Raw genomic sequence first — 15504 nt, 5'->3', positions numbered from 1 at the left:
GTGGGATTGCTGGGTCATGGTAGTTCTATTTGTAGTTTTTTAAGGAACCTCCATACTGTTCCCCATAGTGGCTGTATCAATTTACATTCCCACCAACAGTGCAAGAGTGTTCCCTTTTCTCCACGCCCTCTCCAGCATTTATTGTTTCTAGATTTTTTGATGATGGCCATTCTGACCAGTGTGAGATGATATCTCATTGTAGTTTTGATTTGCATTTCTCTAATGATTAATGATGTTGAGCATTCTTTCATGTGTTTGTTGGCAATCTGTATATCTTCTTTGGAGAAATGTCTATTTAGGTCTTCTGCCCATTTTTGGATTGGGTTGTCTGTTTTTTTGATATTGAGCTGCAAGAGCTGCTTGTAAATTTTGGAGATTAATCCTTTGTCAGTTGCTTCATTTGCAAATATTTTCTCCCATTCTGAGGTTGTCTTTTGGTCTTGTTTATGGTTTCCTTGGTTGTGCAAAAGCTTTTAAGTTTCATTAGGTCCCATTTGTTTATTTTTGTTTTTATTTCCATTTCTCTAGGAGGTGGGTCAAAAAGGATCTTGCTATGATTTATGTCATGGAGTATTCTGCCTATGTTTCCCTCTTAAGATTTTTATAGTGTCTGGCCTTAACATTTAGGTCTTTAATCCATTTGGAGTTTATTTTTGTGTATGGTGTTAGGGAGTGTTCTAATTTCATTCATTTACATGTAGCTGTCCAGTTTTCCCAAACCACTTATTGAAGAGGCTGTCTTTTCTCTGTTGTATATTCTTGCCTCCTTTATCAAAGACAAGGTGACCATATGTGCCTGGGTTTATCTCTGGGCTTTCTATCCTATTCCATTGATCTATATTTCTGTTTCTGTGCCAGTACCATACTGTCTTGATTACTGTAGCTTTGTAGTATAGTCTGAAGTCAGGGAGCCTGATTCCTTTAGCTCCGTTTTTCTTTCTCAAGATTGCTTTGGCTATTTGGGGTCTTTCGTGTTTCCATACAAATTGTGAAATTTTTTGTTCTAGTTCTGTGAGAAATGCCATTGGTGGTTTGATAGGGATTGCAGTAAATCTGTAGATTGCTTTGGGTAGTATAGTCATTTTCACAATGTTGATTCTTCCAATCCAAGAACATGGTATATCTCTCCATCTGTTTGTATCGTCTTTTATTTCTTTCATCAGTGTCTTATAGTTTTCTGCATACAGGTCTTTTTTCTCCTTAGGTAGGTTTATTCCTAGGTATTTTTTTCTTTCTGTTGCAGTGGTAAAATGGGAGTGTTTCCTTAATTTCTCTTTCAGATTTTTCATCATTAGTGTATAGGAATGCAAGAGATTTCTTTGCATTACTTTTGTATCCTGCTACTTTACCAAATTCATTGATTAGGTCTAGTAATTTTCTGGTCACATCTTTAGGATCCTCTGTGTATAGTATCATGTCATCTTCAAACAGTGACAGTTTTACTTCTTCTTTTCTGATTTGAATTCCTTTTATTTCTTTTTCTTCTCTGATTGCTGTGGCTAAAACTTGCAAAACTATGTTGAATAATAGTGGTGAGAGTGGGCAACCTTGTCTTGTTCCTGATCTTAGAGGAAAGGTTTCAGTTTTTCACCATTGAGAACAATATTGGCTGTGGTTTTGTCATATATGACCTTTATTATGTTGAGGTAGGTTCCCTCTATGCCTACTTTCTGGAGAGTTTTTATCATAAATGGATGTTGAATTTTGTTGAAAGTTTTTTCTGCATCTGTTGAGATTATCATATGGTATTTATCCTTCAGTTTGTTAATGTGGTGTATCACATTGATTGATTTGCATATATTGAAGAATCCTTGCATTCCTGTATACACCCCACTTGATCATGGTGTATGATCCTTTTAATGTGCTATTGGATTCTGTTTGCTAGTAGTTTGTTGAGGATTTTTGCACGTATGTTCATCAGTGATATTGGCCTGTAGTTCTCTTTTTTTGTGTGGCATCTTTGTCTTTTTTTGGTATCAGGGTGATGGTGACCTTGTAGAATGAGTTTGGGAGTGTTCCTCCCTCTGCTGTATTTTGGAAGAGTTTGAGAAGGATAGGTTTTAGCTCTTCTCTAAATGTTTGATAGAATTTGCCTGTAATGCCATCTGGTCCCGGGCTTTTGTTTGTTGGAAGATTTTTAATCACAGTTTCAATTTCAGTGCTTGTGATTGGTCTGTTTATATTTTCTGTTTCTTCCTGGTTCATCTCTGGAAGGTTGTGCTTTTCTAAGAATTTGTCCATTTCTTCCAGGTTGTCCATTTTATTAACATATAGTTGCTTTTAGTAATCTCTCATGGTCCTTTGTAGTTTTGCAGAAGTTGTTAACTTCTCCTTTTTCATTTCTAATTCTATTGATTTGAGTCTTCTCCCTTTTTTTCTTGATGAGTCTGGCTAATGTTTTGTCAATTTTGTTTACCTTCTCAAAGAACCAACTTTTAGTTTTATTGATCTTTGCTATCGTTTCCTTCGTATCTTTTTCATTTATTTCTGATCTGATCTTTATGATTTCTTTCCTTCTAACTTTGGCGGGTTTTTTTTCCTTCTTTCTCTAATTGCTTTAGGTGTAAGGTTAGGGTTTTTTTGGTTTTGGGGTTTTTTTTGTTGGTTTTTAACATCTTTATTGGAGCATAATTGCTTTACAATGGTGTGTTAGTTTCTGCTTCATAACAAAGTGAATCAGCTTTCCATAGGTTAGGTTATTTATTTTTTTTTTTTTTGCGGTACGCGGGCCTCTCACTGTTGTGGCCTCTCCCGTTGCGGAGCACAGGCTCCGGACGCGCAGGCTCAGCAGCCATGGCTCACGGGCCCAGCCGCTCCGCGGCATGTGGGATCTTCCCGGATTGGGGCACGAACCCGTGTCCCCTGCATCGGCAGGCGGACTCTCAACCACTGCGCCACCAGGGAAGCCCTAGGTTATTTATTTGAGATTTTTCTTGTTTCTTGAGGTAGGATTGTATTGCTGTAAACTTCCTCTTAGAACTGCTTTTGCGGCATCCAATAGGTGTTGGGCCGTCGTGTTTTCATTGTCATTTGTTTCTAGGTATTTTTTGATGTCCTCTTTGATTGCTTCAGTTATCTCTTGGTTATTTAGCAGCGTATTGTTTAGACTCCATGTGTTTGTATTTTTTTTTACAGTTTTTTTCCTGTAACTGATATCTAGTCTTGTAGTGTTGTCGTTGGAAAAGACACTTGATATGATTGCATTTTTTCTTCAATTTACCAAGGCTTGATTTGTGACCCAAGATATGATCTACCCTGGAGAATGTTCCATGAGCACTTTAGAAGAACAGTATTCTGTTGTTTTTGGATGGAATGCCCTATAAATATCAATTAAGTCCATCTTGTTTAATGTGTCATTTAAAGCTTGTGTTTCCTTATTTATTTTCATTTTGGATGATATGTCCATTGGTGAAATGTGATGTTAAAGTCCCCTACTATTATTGTGTTACACTCGATTTCCCCTTTTGTGGCTGTTAGCATTTGCCTTGTGTATTGAGCTGCTCCTATATTGGGTGCATAAATATTTACAATTGTTATATCTTCTTCTTGGATTGATCCCTTGATCATTATGTAGTGTCCTTCTTTGTCTCTTGTAATAGTCTTATAAAGTCTGTTTTGTCTGAAATGAGAATTGCTACTCCAGCTTTCATTTGATTTCTATTTGCATTGAATATCTTTCTCCATCCCCTCCCTTTCAGTCTGTATGTGTCCCTAGGCTTGAAGTGGGTCTCTTGTAGACAGCATATATATGGTCTTGTTTTTGTATCCATTCAGCCAGTCTATGTCTTTTGGTTGGGTCATTTAATCCATTTACATTTAAGGTCATTATTGATATGTATGTTCCTATTACCATTTTCTTAATGTTTTGGGTTTGTTATTGTAGGTCTTTTACTTCTCTTGTGTTTCCTGCCTAGAGATGTTCCTTTAGCATTTGTTGTAGAGCTGGTTTGGTGGTGCTGAATTCTCTTAACTTTTGCTTGTCTGTAACTTTTAATTTCTCTGTTGAATCTGAATGAGCTCCTTGCTGGGTAGAGGAATCTTGGTTGTAGGTTTTTCCCTTCATCACTTTAAATAGGTCCTGCCACTCCTTTCTGGCTTGCAGAGTTTCTGCTGAAAGATCAGCTGTTAACCTTATGGGGATTCCCTTGTATGTTAATTGTTGGTTTTCCCTTGCAGCTTTTAATATTTTTTCTTTGAATTTAATTTTTGTTTGTTTGAGTAATATGTGTCTTGGCATGTTTCTCCTTGGATTTATCCTGTATGGGACTCACTGCACTTCCTGGATTTGATTGACTATTTCCTTTCCCATGGTGGGGAAGTTTTCAACTATAATCTGTTCAAATATTTTCTCAGACCCTTTCTTTTTCTCTTCTTTTTTTGGGACCCCTATAATTCAAATGTTGGTGTGCTTAATGTTGTCCCAGAGGTCTCTGAGGCTGTCCTCAATTCTTTTCATTCTTTTTTCTTTATTCTGCTCTGCGGTAGTTACTTCCACTCTTTTATCTTCCAGGTCACTTATCCGTTCTTCTGCCTCAGTTATTCTGCTATTGATTCCTTCTAGAGAATTTTTAATTTCATTTATTGTGTTGTTCATCATTGTTTGTTTGCTGCTCAGTTCTTCTAGGCTTCCTTGTTAAATGTTTCTTGTATTTTCTGCATTCTATTTCCAAGATTCTGGATCATCTTTACTATCGTTACTCTGAATTCTTTTTCAGGTAGACTGCCTATTTCCTCTGCATTTGTTTGGTCTGTTGGGTTTTTACTTTGCTCCTTCATCTGCTGCATATTTCTCTGTCTTCTCTTTTTGTTTAACTTACTGTGTTTGGGGTCTCCTTTTCGCAGGCTGCAGGTTCGTATTTCCCGTTGTTTTTGGTGTCTGCCCTCAGTGGGTGAGGTTGGTTCAGTGGCTTGTGTAGGCTTCCTGGTGGAGGGGACTGGTGCCTGTGTTCTGGAGGATGAGGCTGGATCTTGTCTTTCTGTTGGACAGGACCACGTCCAGTGGTGTGTTTTGGTGTGTCTGTGAACATAGTATGATTTTAGGCAGCATTTCTGCTAATGGGCGGGGTTGTGTTCCTGTCTTTCTAGTTGTTTGGCATGGGGAGTCCAGCACTGGAACTTGCTGGCCATTAGGTGGAGCTGGGTCTTAGCGTTGAACTGGAGATCTCTGGGAGAGCTCTCGCTGATTGATATTACGTGGAGCTGGGAGGTCTCTGGTGGTCCAGTGTCCTGAACTCAGCTTTCCCACCTCAGAGGCTCAGGTCTGACACCAGGCCGGAGCACCAAGACCCTGTCAGCCACACGGCTCAAAAGCAAAGGGAGAAAAAGAAATAATAATAATAATTTTTTTTAATTATTAAAATAAAAAAATAATAACTTAAAAAAGAAGAGAGCAACCAAACCAATAAGCAAATCCACCAATGATAACAAGTACTGAAAACTGTACTAAGATAAACATAAAAATCAGAATCCAGTCAGTCGCAGACAGCAAACCCCAAGTCTACAGTTGTTCCCAAAGTGCACTGCCTAAATTTTGGGATGATTCTTTGTCTATTCAGGTACTCCCCAGATGCAGGATACATCAAGTTGATTGTGGAGATTTAATCCGCTGCTCCTGAGGCTGCTGGGAGAAATTTCCCTTTCTCTTCTTTGTTCGCACAGCTCCTGGGGTTCAGTTTTGGTTTTGGCCCCGCCTCTGCATGTAGGTTGCTGAGGGCATCTGTTCCCACCCAGACAGGAGAGGGTTAAAGCAGCAGCTGATTAGCCCGCTCTTCCTCATGCAGGCTGGGGGGAGAGAGGGGTACAGTAGTTATAATTGGAATGCGGGGCGAGCCTGCGGCAGCAGAGGCCAACATGATACTGCAACAACTGAGGTATGCCATGTGTTCTCCCAGGGAAGTTGTCCCTGGATCACAGGAACCTGGCAGTGGCGGGCTGCCCGGTTCCCGGCATGGGAGGTGTGACCTGTGCTTGCACACAGGTTTCTTGGTGGCTGCAGCAGCAGCGTTAGTGTTTCATGCCCGTCTCTGGGGTCTGAGCTGATAGCTGCGGCTCACACCCGTCTCTGGAGCTCGTTTAGGTGGTGCTTCTGTGGGCAGACAGGGAAGGAATCCCCTCTCCTCGCACACCCCAAAACAATGGTCTCTTGCCTCTTCAGCAGCTCCAGACTTTTTCCCGGACTCCCTCCTGGGTAGCTGTGGCACACTAGCCCCCTTCAAGCTGTGTTCACGCAGCCAACCCCAGTCCTCTCCCTGGGATCTGACCTCCGAAGCCCGAGCCTCAGCTCCCAGCCCCTGCCTGCCCCGGCGGGTGAGCAGAGAAGCCTCTCGGGCTGGTGAGTGCTGGTCGGCCCGATCCTCTGTGCAGGAATCTCTCCGCTTTGCCCTCCGCACCCCTGTGGCTGCGCTCTCCTCCGCGGCTCCGAAGCTCCCCCTCGCCCACCCTCCCACCCTGGTCTCCGCTAGTGAAGGGGCTTCCTAGCGTGTGGAAACTTTTCCTCCTTCACAGCTCCCTCCCCGAGCTGCAGGTCCCATCCCTATTCTTTTGTCTCTGTGTTTTCTTTTTTCTTTTGCCCTACCCAGGTATGCGGGGGGTTTCTTGGCTTTTGGGAGGTCTGAGGTCTTCTGCCAGCGTTCAGTAGGTGTTCTGTAGGAGCTGTTCCACGTGTAGATGTATTTCTGGTGTATCTGTGGGGAGGAAGGTGATCTCCATGTCTTACTCCTCTGCTGTCTTGAAGGTCCCCCAGTATATATATATTTATAAATATATTTTAGCATCTTTTCCTGGTCATCTTTTTAGATTTATTCCAACTATAGATTCTAAAGTATTTGGCACTTCAGTAATGTTTAAGAGAACATTTTAGTTGTCATTTCTTTCTGACTGTATTTGAAAGTGTCTAGATACAGAAACTGTGGTGGAGATAAAATGCCGGGGTAGATAGTGCAGGCCAGCACTTGATCTAACAACCCCTTTACCTAGTTAAGATTTATATAAACAAACATTTGAATATATAAATATAGATACAGTATAAAAGAGACATATAAATTGAAGAAAATTATCTAACTATAGAATATTTTAATTAGGAAGTATCCTTCTGAGCCCATTTGCCTCAGATATGTCATTTGTAGATGAGGAAGCTGCAGCCTAGAAAGATGACCTGCCCACACCTATACAACGAGTTCACGGGGGTGGTGGCTCCTGCAGATGACCTTGTACCTATGGGTGCTCAGAAATGGTTAGCTTTGAATCTCCAATGTGTTCATAATAGTTGACAGTGCAAGTGTTTATAGTAAACAGAAATATTAAAAATCAAGTTTGGCATGATTGTGAAACTGCTCTTAAATTCTCATAATATTACCACATTCTTTAAGACTCAGTTGTTAGTTAAGAACAGATAAATCATTCGCAAAAAGATTTCTCAAAAAATGGCCTGGGAGAAGGGAGGGCTGCATTCTGGTCTTCATGCTGCTTGTAACTGACCATGTGATCTTGGGCTTCTCCTTTCCTATTTAAAAATAATTGATTATTTTTAAGGCCTCCTAAAAAAAACCCATAAATATTGATTAAGCAAAATTGATCCTGATGTTTGCTGTCTTTCAGGATAACAGTAAATGGATTAATGGCATGGATGAACAAATTATGTCTTGGGCAACTTCCAGACCTGAGGTCAGTAAAGATAAAGATAACTATATGGTGGTTCTTAGTAAATCTTCTGGTTCTAAATGCTTGTGTGTTCGTGCCCTGGTGTCCCCCATAGAGGCTGGTACACACTTAGTACCCAGTACATGCTTGTTTGAATGAATTAATGAATCAAATTTTGACTTCATTGTGGTTTTCTAGGACTGGCACCTGGGAGGTAAATGTGATGTCTACCTGTGGGGTGCTGGCAGGCATGGACAGCTGGCAGAAGCTGGAAGAAATGTAATGGTACCTGCAGCAGCTCCCTCATTTTCACAGGCCCAACAGGTAACTAACAGGGTAAAGAAATGTAGAAGAAACTTGGGAACTGACAATTCTGATTCCCTTGCTGCCAGTAACTTACTGTAGGATAAAGTTTGTCCATTGCATAGTCTATTGTGAGGAATCGCCAAAGAAAGTCATGATATATATAGCTTGTATATAGCTTCTAAAGAAAAGTTTTTTAGAGTTTTTATCAGACTTAGGTTTTGTTAATAAGTTTCTAAATTTTTCTTGTTTTCACGTATCATGAATTAACATCATGATGCATTATGCCTGCCCAGTATATATTTATAGAAGTCAAGATATTGGTAATTATTAATTCTCTCTTTGGGGGCCATAAACTTACTGGGATCTTTAACCAGATTTCATCGACACTCCTCCCCTCTTCTAACAATCATGGTACTATATTTCTAAACCCTTCTTGAGGCCACTGCTTTCTCTTCCATTTTTCTCTACCTCAGTAAGCCCCAGGATACACTATTCTTTCATGTGTATATCCCCTGCAATTTCTGCTTCTTGCTGGCCTCCAGCCAGTCTTTACTATTTTCCCATCAGCCTCTCCTTTTTCTTCTTTATCTATTTTGTTGTTAGTGTTATTATTTAAACTTTGCACAATTGGCTGAAAGCCCTGTAGATAACATGTTTCTAAAGTGTCTTAAATCATCAGATGAGCCTCATACATCTCTTGGTTAAGTAAGAGGTTTTATAATAATCAAGGGCTTATAGGAACCCCATTGTTATGTCAACCTTCCCCTTTAATGAAAGGATAAAAGAACTGATAAAAGTATCCTAGGTATACCTGGAATCATTTTAAATGTTTGCATGTTAAAGCTATATAATAAAAGATAATATATTTAATTATGTGTTTTTATACTAGGTTATATGTGGTCAGAATTGTACCTTTGTCATACAGGCCAATGGCACAGTGTTGGCCTGTGGGGAAGGAAGTTATGGCAGATTAGGACAAGGAAATTCAGATGACCTTCATGTGCTGACAGTTATTTCAGCCTTACAAGGTAAAATTATCCTCGGTTAAAAGCTGATCAGAAACTATCTGTAGGAATGTTTGCTTATTATGTTAGAACTCATCTCAAACCTTTGCTAGATAAAGTTATATAGGGTTTTCACTTACATTTAGATTCTCGTTTAGGCATGTACAACCTTAATTTTCCATATTTTGAGCTGTATTATTATGCAAGTTACTTATCATAGCCATGCTAGAATTGCTGTGTTAATACACACTGAAGATTGTAAACAAATTCTTTAAAATTGCAAAACTGTAATTAGGCAACTATTAATAGCAGTAGTAATCATGCATGTGCTTCATTAACATTAAAAATCAATTTATACGGAAATGTACGTATGTACTATAGACTTTAAAGGGCATCCCCATCAGAGTTCTCTGTGACTTGGAGAAAGAAAACCTCTGGAAAAACCACTGCAGGGACCCCTGACTTGTTCCTAAAGTTAACTTTTACTGACTCTGAAGCCTACAAAGAGAGTAAATTGAGTTTTTTAAGTAAAAGCATACAAGTAACATGAGTTCAGAACAAATTCTTGAGTAGCTCTGAGTTCTCTTCCTTCAGATCTGTGCGTGAAGTGCACAACACTGGGGATGGGAGGGCTTGGTTCCTGTTCGGTTCTATTACATCCTGCCTCTGGTACTTTGCACAAGCTACTAAACCTCTTTGTGACTCAGTTTCCCCAGTTGTAAAAGTGGTGATGATAATATCTGCCTCATAGGCTCTGTGTGAAAATAGAAAATGAGCGATCCATGTAAAGCATTTATAGGAGTGGCTAGAACATAATCTTTAGTGACTATGACTGCTCCTATCACCCTTCTCCTCTTCTTTGTCATCATCATTTTATGTGACTGCTCCCAGTTTTCTAGGTTATGGTTGCAAATCTGATTTAAAATTAAAGACATTGTTTATATTTCTGAAGTACTGTTGTGGTATTTTTTGATTCTGTGAGACTACTCTGCAGCAGCTTCAAGTAAAGAGGGGACTTTTAACATTCAGCGACTCTTGTTGGGTTTCTGCTTTGTTCCAGGCTTTGTGGTGACCCAGCTGGTGACTTCCTGTGGTTCTGATGGACACTCAATGGCCCTGACTGAAAGTGGTGAGGTCTTTAGCTGGGGAGATGGTGATTATGGCAAACTCGGCCATGGGAACAGCGACAGGCAGCGGCGGCCCAGGCAGATTGAGGCCTTACAGGGAGAAGAAGTGGTGCAGGTTGGACAGAATATGGATACGTTTATCTTTTTTTTTTTTTTTAATGTTTATTTATTTATTTATTTGGCTGCGCCGGGTCTTAGTTGTAGCATGCGGGACATAGTTGCACCTGGATGAGTTTATCTTTGAGTGTAAACATACTAGGTGTTGAGTTCTCAAGTTTAGGTAATGGAAAACAGTAGTAAAAATATATTACCCCATCATAAAAGATCCAGTGTTTTTGGTGGTTCAGAGTCATTCTGGAGCATCTCAGGAGTTTGAATGGGCTTTGGTGTTAGAATGGACTCCTTTTTCCTGAGCCAGCTGGTTGACCCAGGCCAGGGTGCTTCAGGTCCTTGGAAAAAGCGTGGTTTAACTCCTGCCCCACAGTTCTTGATATAGTGATAAATGGAAAGCTTTGCTTTCAACCTATCATTATCGTTACGAAGGTTGAGTTCATATACATTTTCTGGAAAATCAATTTGTGATCTAAAATAATATTGTAAAGTTACATAGCACCTTAGAGTTTACAAAGAATGTCCCTATTCATTAACTCATAGTCTAGGTCATCCCTGTGTAGCTGAAGAGTAGCAGCACTTCCAAAGTATGCTGTTCAGCTTGGTCTTCCTGAGAATTTTGAGGCAGATCAGACTTGGGGGAGCAGGAGGGCCACTTGGGTGGATAGGACATACTGGTCTTGAAGATCCTGAGTTTACAGTGAAGTTTACTTAAAGATTATTACTGTATTAATAACCAAAAAGGACTGATTCCTTTCTTAATATGCCCTCTTGTTAAAATTTTTGTTCTTGTTTGTTCTATTCGTAGATGTCTTGTGGCTTCAAACATTCAGCAGTGGTAACATCAGATGGCAAACTGTTTACCTTTGGGAATGGTGACTACGGTCGTCTGGGTCTTGGAAACACTTCTAACAAAAAACTTCCAGAGAGAGTGACTGCACTGGAGGGGTATCAGATTGGACAGGCATGGAATAAATCAATAATACGTTCTATATGATCATAGTTTCTTGTTTCCCCTATGTGCACTTAGACATTGTCCTTTTAGGAAAACTAGAATCACCACTCGTACTTAACCTGATGTACATTTTGTTTGGCCTAATTGATAAACAAATGGAAGTCTTAATTCAGGATGTGAATATTTTAAAATCCTCTTCATAATACCACTTGATATGAAAGCTTTAAGCAATATAGTAACTCCTCTTCAGTATCCTGGAAATAGGTGGCTGAGCTGCAGCATCATTGGTAGCTGCTGCTTTTAAGTAATAATTGTTCCTGACCTATACATTTTGAGACTCTCTCTTAACAAGAAGATGAGATAAAATATTTTTATCTTTTATCATTCCTTAGACTGTCTCTGGTGTGAATGAGTATTTTTTAATCATATGTACTTTTTCCTATCTTTTGTGCTCTCTGATTCAGAGTTAGCCACAGATATTTGAAGGATTTTACTTTGAAAAAGGTTGTTTTTTGTTTGTGTACATTAGGAATTTTTTTCTTCATGACACATTTTGGTTAACATATGTAAGGCCCTGAAACCAATAAAAATTTTTGGAAACACAGCCAAGTTTTTCACGGAAGTCAAGACAGAGGGTCCCAGAAATGGGTGTTTTAGGTATTGTGATTTGCCTTACCACCCTGTTGTTTCTCCAGGTGGCTTGTGGCTTAAACCATACTTTGGCAGTGTCAGCAGATGGCTCCATGGTGTGGGCTTTTGGAGATGGAGACTATGGAAAACTAGGCTTAGGAAATTCCACTGCAAAATCTTCACCTCAGGTCAGTATTGGCTTTAATCTAGAGATTCAGACAACATGGTTTTCTTCTATGTCAGTACCTCTTTTTAGCTGGAAGTAATTTACCTTTAACATTTTTGGTAATTCATAATGAAATTTAGAAGCTTCTTTTGCTTATTCTTAAATTTCCAGCATTCCAGATCTTATTTTAAATAAGTAATTTAAAATAAATTAATTAAAATAAGTAATTAATAAGCATTAATTACTAAACTGGATATAAAAATTCTGCAAGGGGCCTCCCTGGTGGCGCAGTGGTTGAGAGTCCGCCTGCCGATGCAGGGGATACGGGTTCGTGCCCCGGTCTGGGAGGATCCCATGTGCCGCGGAGCGGCTGGGCCCGTGAGCCATGGCTGCTGAGCCTGCGCATCCGGAGCCTGTGCTCCGCAACGGGAGAGGCCACAGCAGTGAGAGGCCCGCGTACCACAAAAAAAAAAAAAAAAAAAAAAAAAAAAAATTCTGCAAGGACAAGCGTCTGTCTTTGTCATGGGCTGAGTAGTGTAGGACTACCTCCCATGTAGAGAAGAAATAAGTATAAACATATCTCCAGGGTGTCTTATGGAGGGAACCATGAACAATCTTTTGTAACTCTCTGCTTGTAACTGCCATTTCAGCTTATTATTACCACTGAATTATACAGGTATGTGCATTTAAAAAGTAATAGGAAATCCAAGTCCATAAACAAATGATTTAGAGGCTTTATTCACATTATAGAAGGTTTCTTGGCTCTTCAGAAAACCTCCTGTGCAATCCTTTTTATGTGGATTTTTCTAACACGTTCAACAAGCAGCATGATTTACAAGTATTCAATTTATATTCAACTCCAGATTCACTATCATATATAGTCTGTGACATCTTGATAGCTAGACTGGAGAATATTCAGCTAGGGATACAAAAAGGAAGGAAATCCTCTCTGGAGAACATATAAAGCAGTTATTGTCACCTCTGAAAGCAGAAAAAATCTAACTGGGAGCAGCCCATGGCTTTACATGGTCTTACAGTGTTCTTTAAACAGCCATAGGATTCTCTTTGGTTTCTGTTGCCCAGAGGAATGTTTCCACTTCACATGGGGTCCTGGGGATTTTAGTTAAACATCCCCTACCCTCTACAATACTCGCCCAAATTCAGGTAGTTTGCAGAGCAGTATGAGAAAATAACATTTAGGAGCGTGGATATGGCTGAAAACAAGTAAGTGACTATTAGTATTTTTATTGGAAGATAATCCTTGAGTTTATACATGCCAGTAGGCAAATTCGAGTGTTTTTATTTTCCTTTTTAAATTATGTGCCTTACACTTTTATTTTGCAGAAAGTTGATGTCCTTTGTGGAATTGGAATAAAAAAGGTTGCGTGTGGAACTCAGTTTTCTGTTGCATTGACCAAAGATGGTCATGTGTATACCTTTGGTCAAGGTAGGGCATTTTCCAGGCATTAATTATATTGCTTATTTTGTGCACACATGTATTACAGAAATGTTTGCCTTCCAGCTGTATAGAAAGTGCTTAAACTGAGTCATTTTTCCTTCTGGGTGATGATTGGCCACACAACCTTCATTCACTAGCTACTTTTCTGCTCCACTTTCATGATACTTGTTGTAAGGACAAACTCTCCTCCCCATTGATGGCCCCTTGTGCCAGAGCCTTCCTTCTTGCCAGAAGAGTTCCTGCCAAAGCCCTTCTCTTCCTCTCTGCTGCCTCTGCCCTGCTACCACAAACACTGCCTTGACCACCAGAGCTCCTCTGGATCCTGCCTCACTTCCCAGCCCTTGCAGGGACTGGGGGTCCAGGTCTTAGGAATTCACAGGCATTTGGGATTCAAATCTTGAGTAAGTTCAAAATCTAAGCATCCACAGTGGTATTCCGTGGCAATATATTCAGCTTTGTAAATGGAACTTCTTTGCAAGTTGTAGTGACTGAAGAATGTGTGAGGAAGATGGAGGAAGAAGTGAGCTGTGATTGAAGTTTCTAGTCTTGGAAGAACATGGGTGCTGCTGAGGACAGGGAGTTGGTTCTGGTGAAAGAGATAGGGAGCTTAGTTTTAGTCATATTGAATTGGGGCCGTATACTCTAGACTACATGTATGGAGAAGTCTAGCAAGTTACTGGGGATTTGGATCTGGAACTCCAGAGAGATTGTTTATGGAGATGTAGGTTTGCATAATTCCTAATGGTGTAGTTAAAGCCATATTAATAGGCTCTAGGAAACCCAGGGAGAGAATATGGCATGAAAAAAGTAGAGGGTAAAACTCTAGGGAATGTGAGTAAAGGGCGGGTGAGCATGGGAGAGCTGGCTTTGAAAGGAGTGGAGAGAGAGGTAGTTGGGGAGCCAGAACAGTGCAGAGTCTCTGAGGGGCAGAAGGAGCTGAGGCCACATTATCAGAAGGTAAAGTGGAGCTCCATGGGCTAGAGCTGGAGAAGAGGCTGCTGCAGTGTAGGCAGTTAGGAGCTATTCATGGCTTTTGAGAGTACAGTTTCAGTGCAGTGGTGAGAGTGCAAGTTAGGCTGCAGAAGGTGGCCAAGCCAAACAGGCCTACAGCATGTGAAGCAACAGGGACTGGCCTGCACTTTGTAGAAGTTTGGCAGCAAAGATAAGGGGAGAAGTTGGCTGGAAATCTGAGGATAGGACAGGTTGCATGATGTCTTTTCTTAGAATGCAAGAACTTTAGGGCCTCTGTGAATTATGTGCCAGTCCTCTCAAGTATGAGGATACTAGAGGTGCCTTTGGTTTGAAATAAGCTACTAATTTTAAATTAAATTTTATTTATTTTTAAGAGAAAGGAAATTGTGACATTTTGCAAAGAAACAGTTTTAAACTTAATTCACTCAGAATCCGGTATACCTTACTGGCAAAGCAGCTTTTGCCCCAATGAGTTATGTATGTCATTGCCATACCACCATAGACATTAAATGACTCATCAGGAAATATAAAAGGACTGTGGTGTGCCATCCATAAATGTCCTCTTGCTATTTTTTCAGATCGCTTGATAGGCTTGCCAGAAGGGCGTGCTCGCAATCACAATCGACCACAGCAAATCCCTGTCCTAGCTGGAGTGGTCATCGAAGATGTGGCAGTTGGAGCTGAACACACACTTGCTTTGGCATCAACTGGAGATGTGTATGCCTGGGGGAGCAATTCAGAGGGGCAGGTAAATATTTATCTCGCTTGCTGCTCTGTCATGTTCTAGAAATCTGACAACATTCTTCATTTGGCAAAGGGATAAGCTAGAAACTCGGAATATCTACACAAGACCTCAAGCACGTCACTTTGCTATGGGGCTGATTATCTGGAGTCCAGTTGTGCATCTCTGTCTCTTGATTATGGTCTAGTAAGTGTTATATCTTGGTTTAAAAAAAATCTGGCAGTACAGTAAAGTGGTTAAGGGGATTAGCTGAATATATATGTGTGTCTGCACACACTGAGAAGTGCCTAGCACATAGTAAACAGCACTTTATAAGTATTCAATATTTGCTACTATCACGATTAATCATCATTTTCACTACAGTAATAAAAGAGGTTAGGTACTAGGAGCATCA

The 15504-nt window shown here is 40.2% G+C and overlaps 1 protein-coding gene across 1 annotated transcript in view; it reads left to right on the top strand.

Annotated features, from left to right (window-relative positions):
• Nucleotides 1–15504, top strand: part of HERC1 (HECT and RLD domain containing E3 ubiquitin protein ligase family member 1) — a gene marked incomplete at its 5' end in the record, with an annotated part of 168081 nt that overhangs the window by 137663 nt on the left and 14914 nt on the right. Inside the window, 8 exons of the mRNA XM_079700457.1 lie at nucleotides 7597–7662; nucleotides 7837–7962; nucleotides 8834–8972; nucleotides 10009–10190; nucleotides 10995–11150; nucleotides 11837–11959; nucleotides 13282–13384; nucleotides 14947–15116. Coding sequence (XP_079556583.1) covers nucleotides 7597–7662; nucleotides 7837–7962; nucleotides 8834–8972; nucleotides 10009–10190; nucleotides 10995–11150; nucleotides 11837–11959; nucleotides 13282–13384; nucleotides 14947–15116 — 1065 coding nt within the window. The remainder of the gene's footprint in view (nucleotides 1–7596; nucleotides 7663–7836; nucleotides 7963–8833; nucleotides 8973–10008; nucleotides 10191–10994; nucleotides 11151–11836; nucleotides 11960–13281; nucleotides 13385–14946; nucleotides 15117–15504) is intronic.

The sequence above is a fragment of the Hyperoodon ampullatus genome (genome assembly GCF_949752795.1).
Source record: "Hyperoodon ampullatus genome assembly, chromosome: 3".
NCBI lineage: Eukaryota > Metazoa > Chordata > Mammalia > Artiodactyla > Ziphiidae > Hyperoodon > Hyperoodon ampullatus.
Note: the sequence above shows the minus strand (reverse complement) of the source record. Positions and strands in the feature narration are given on the sequence as shown.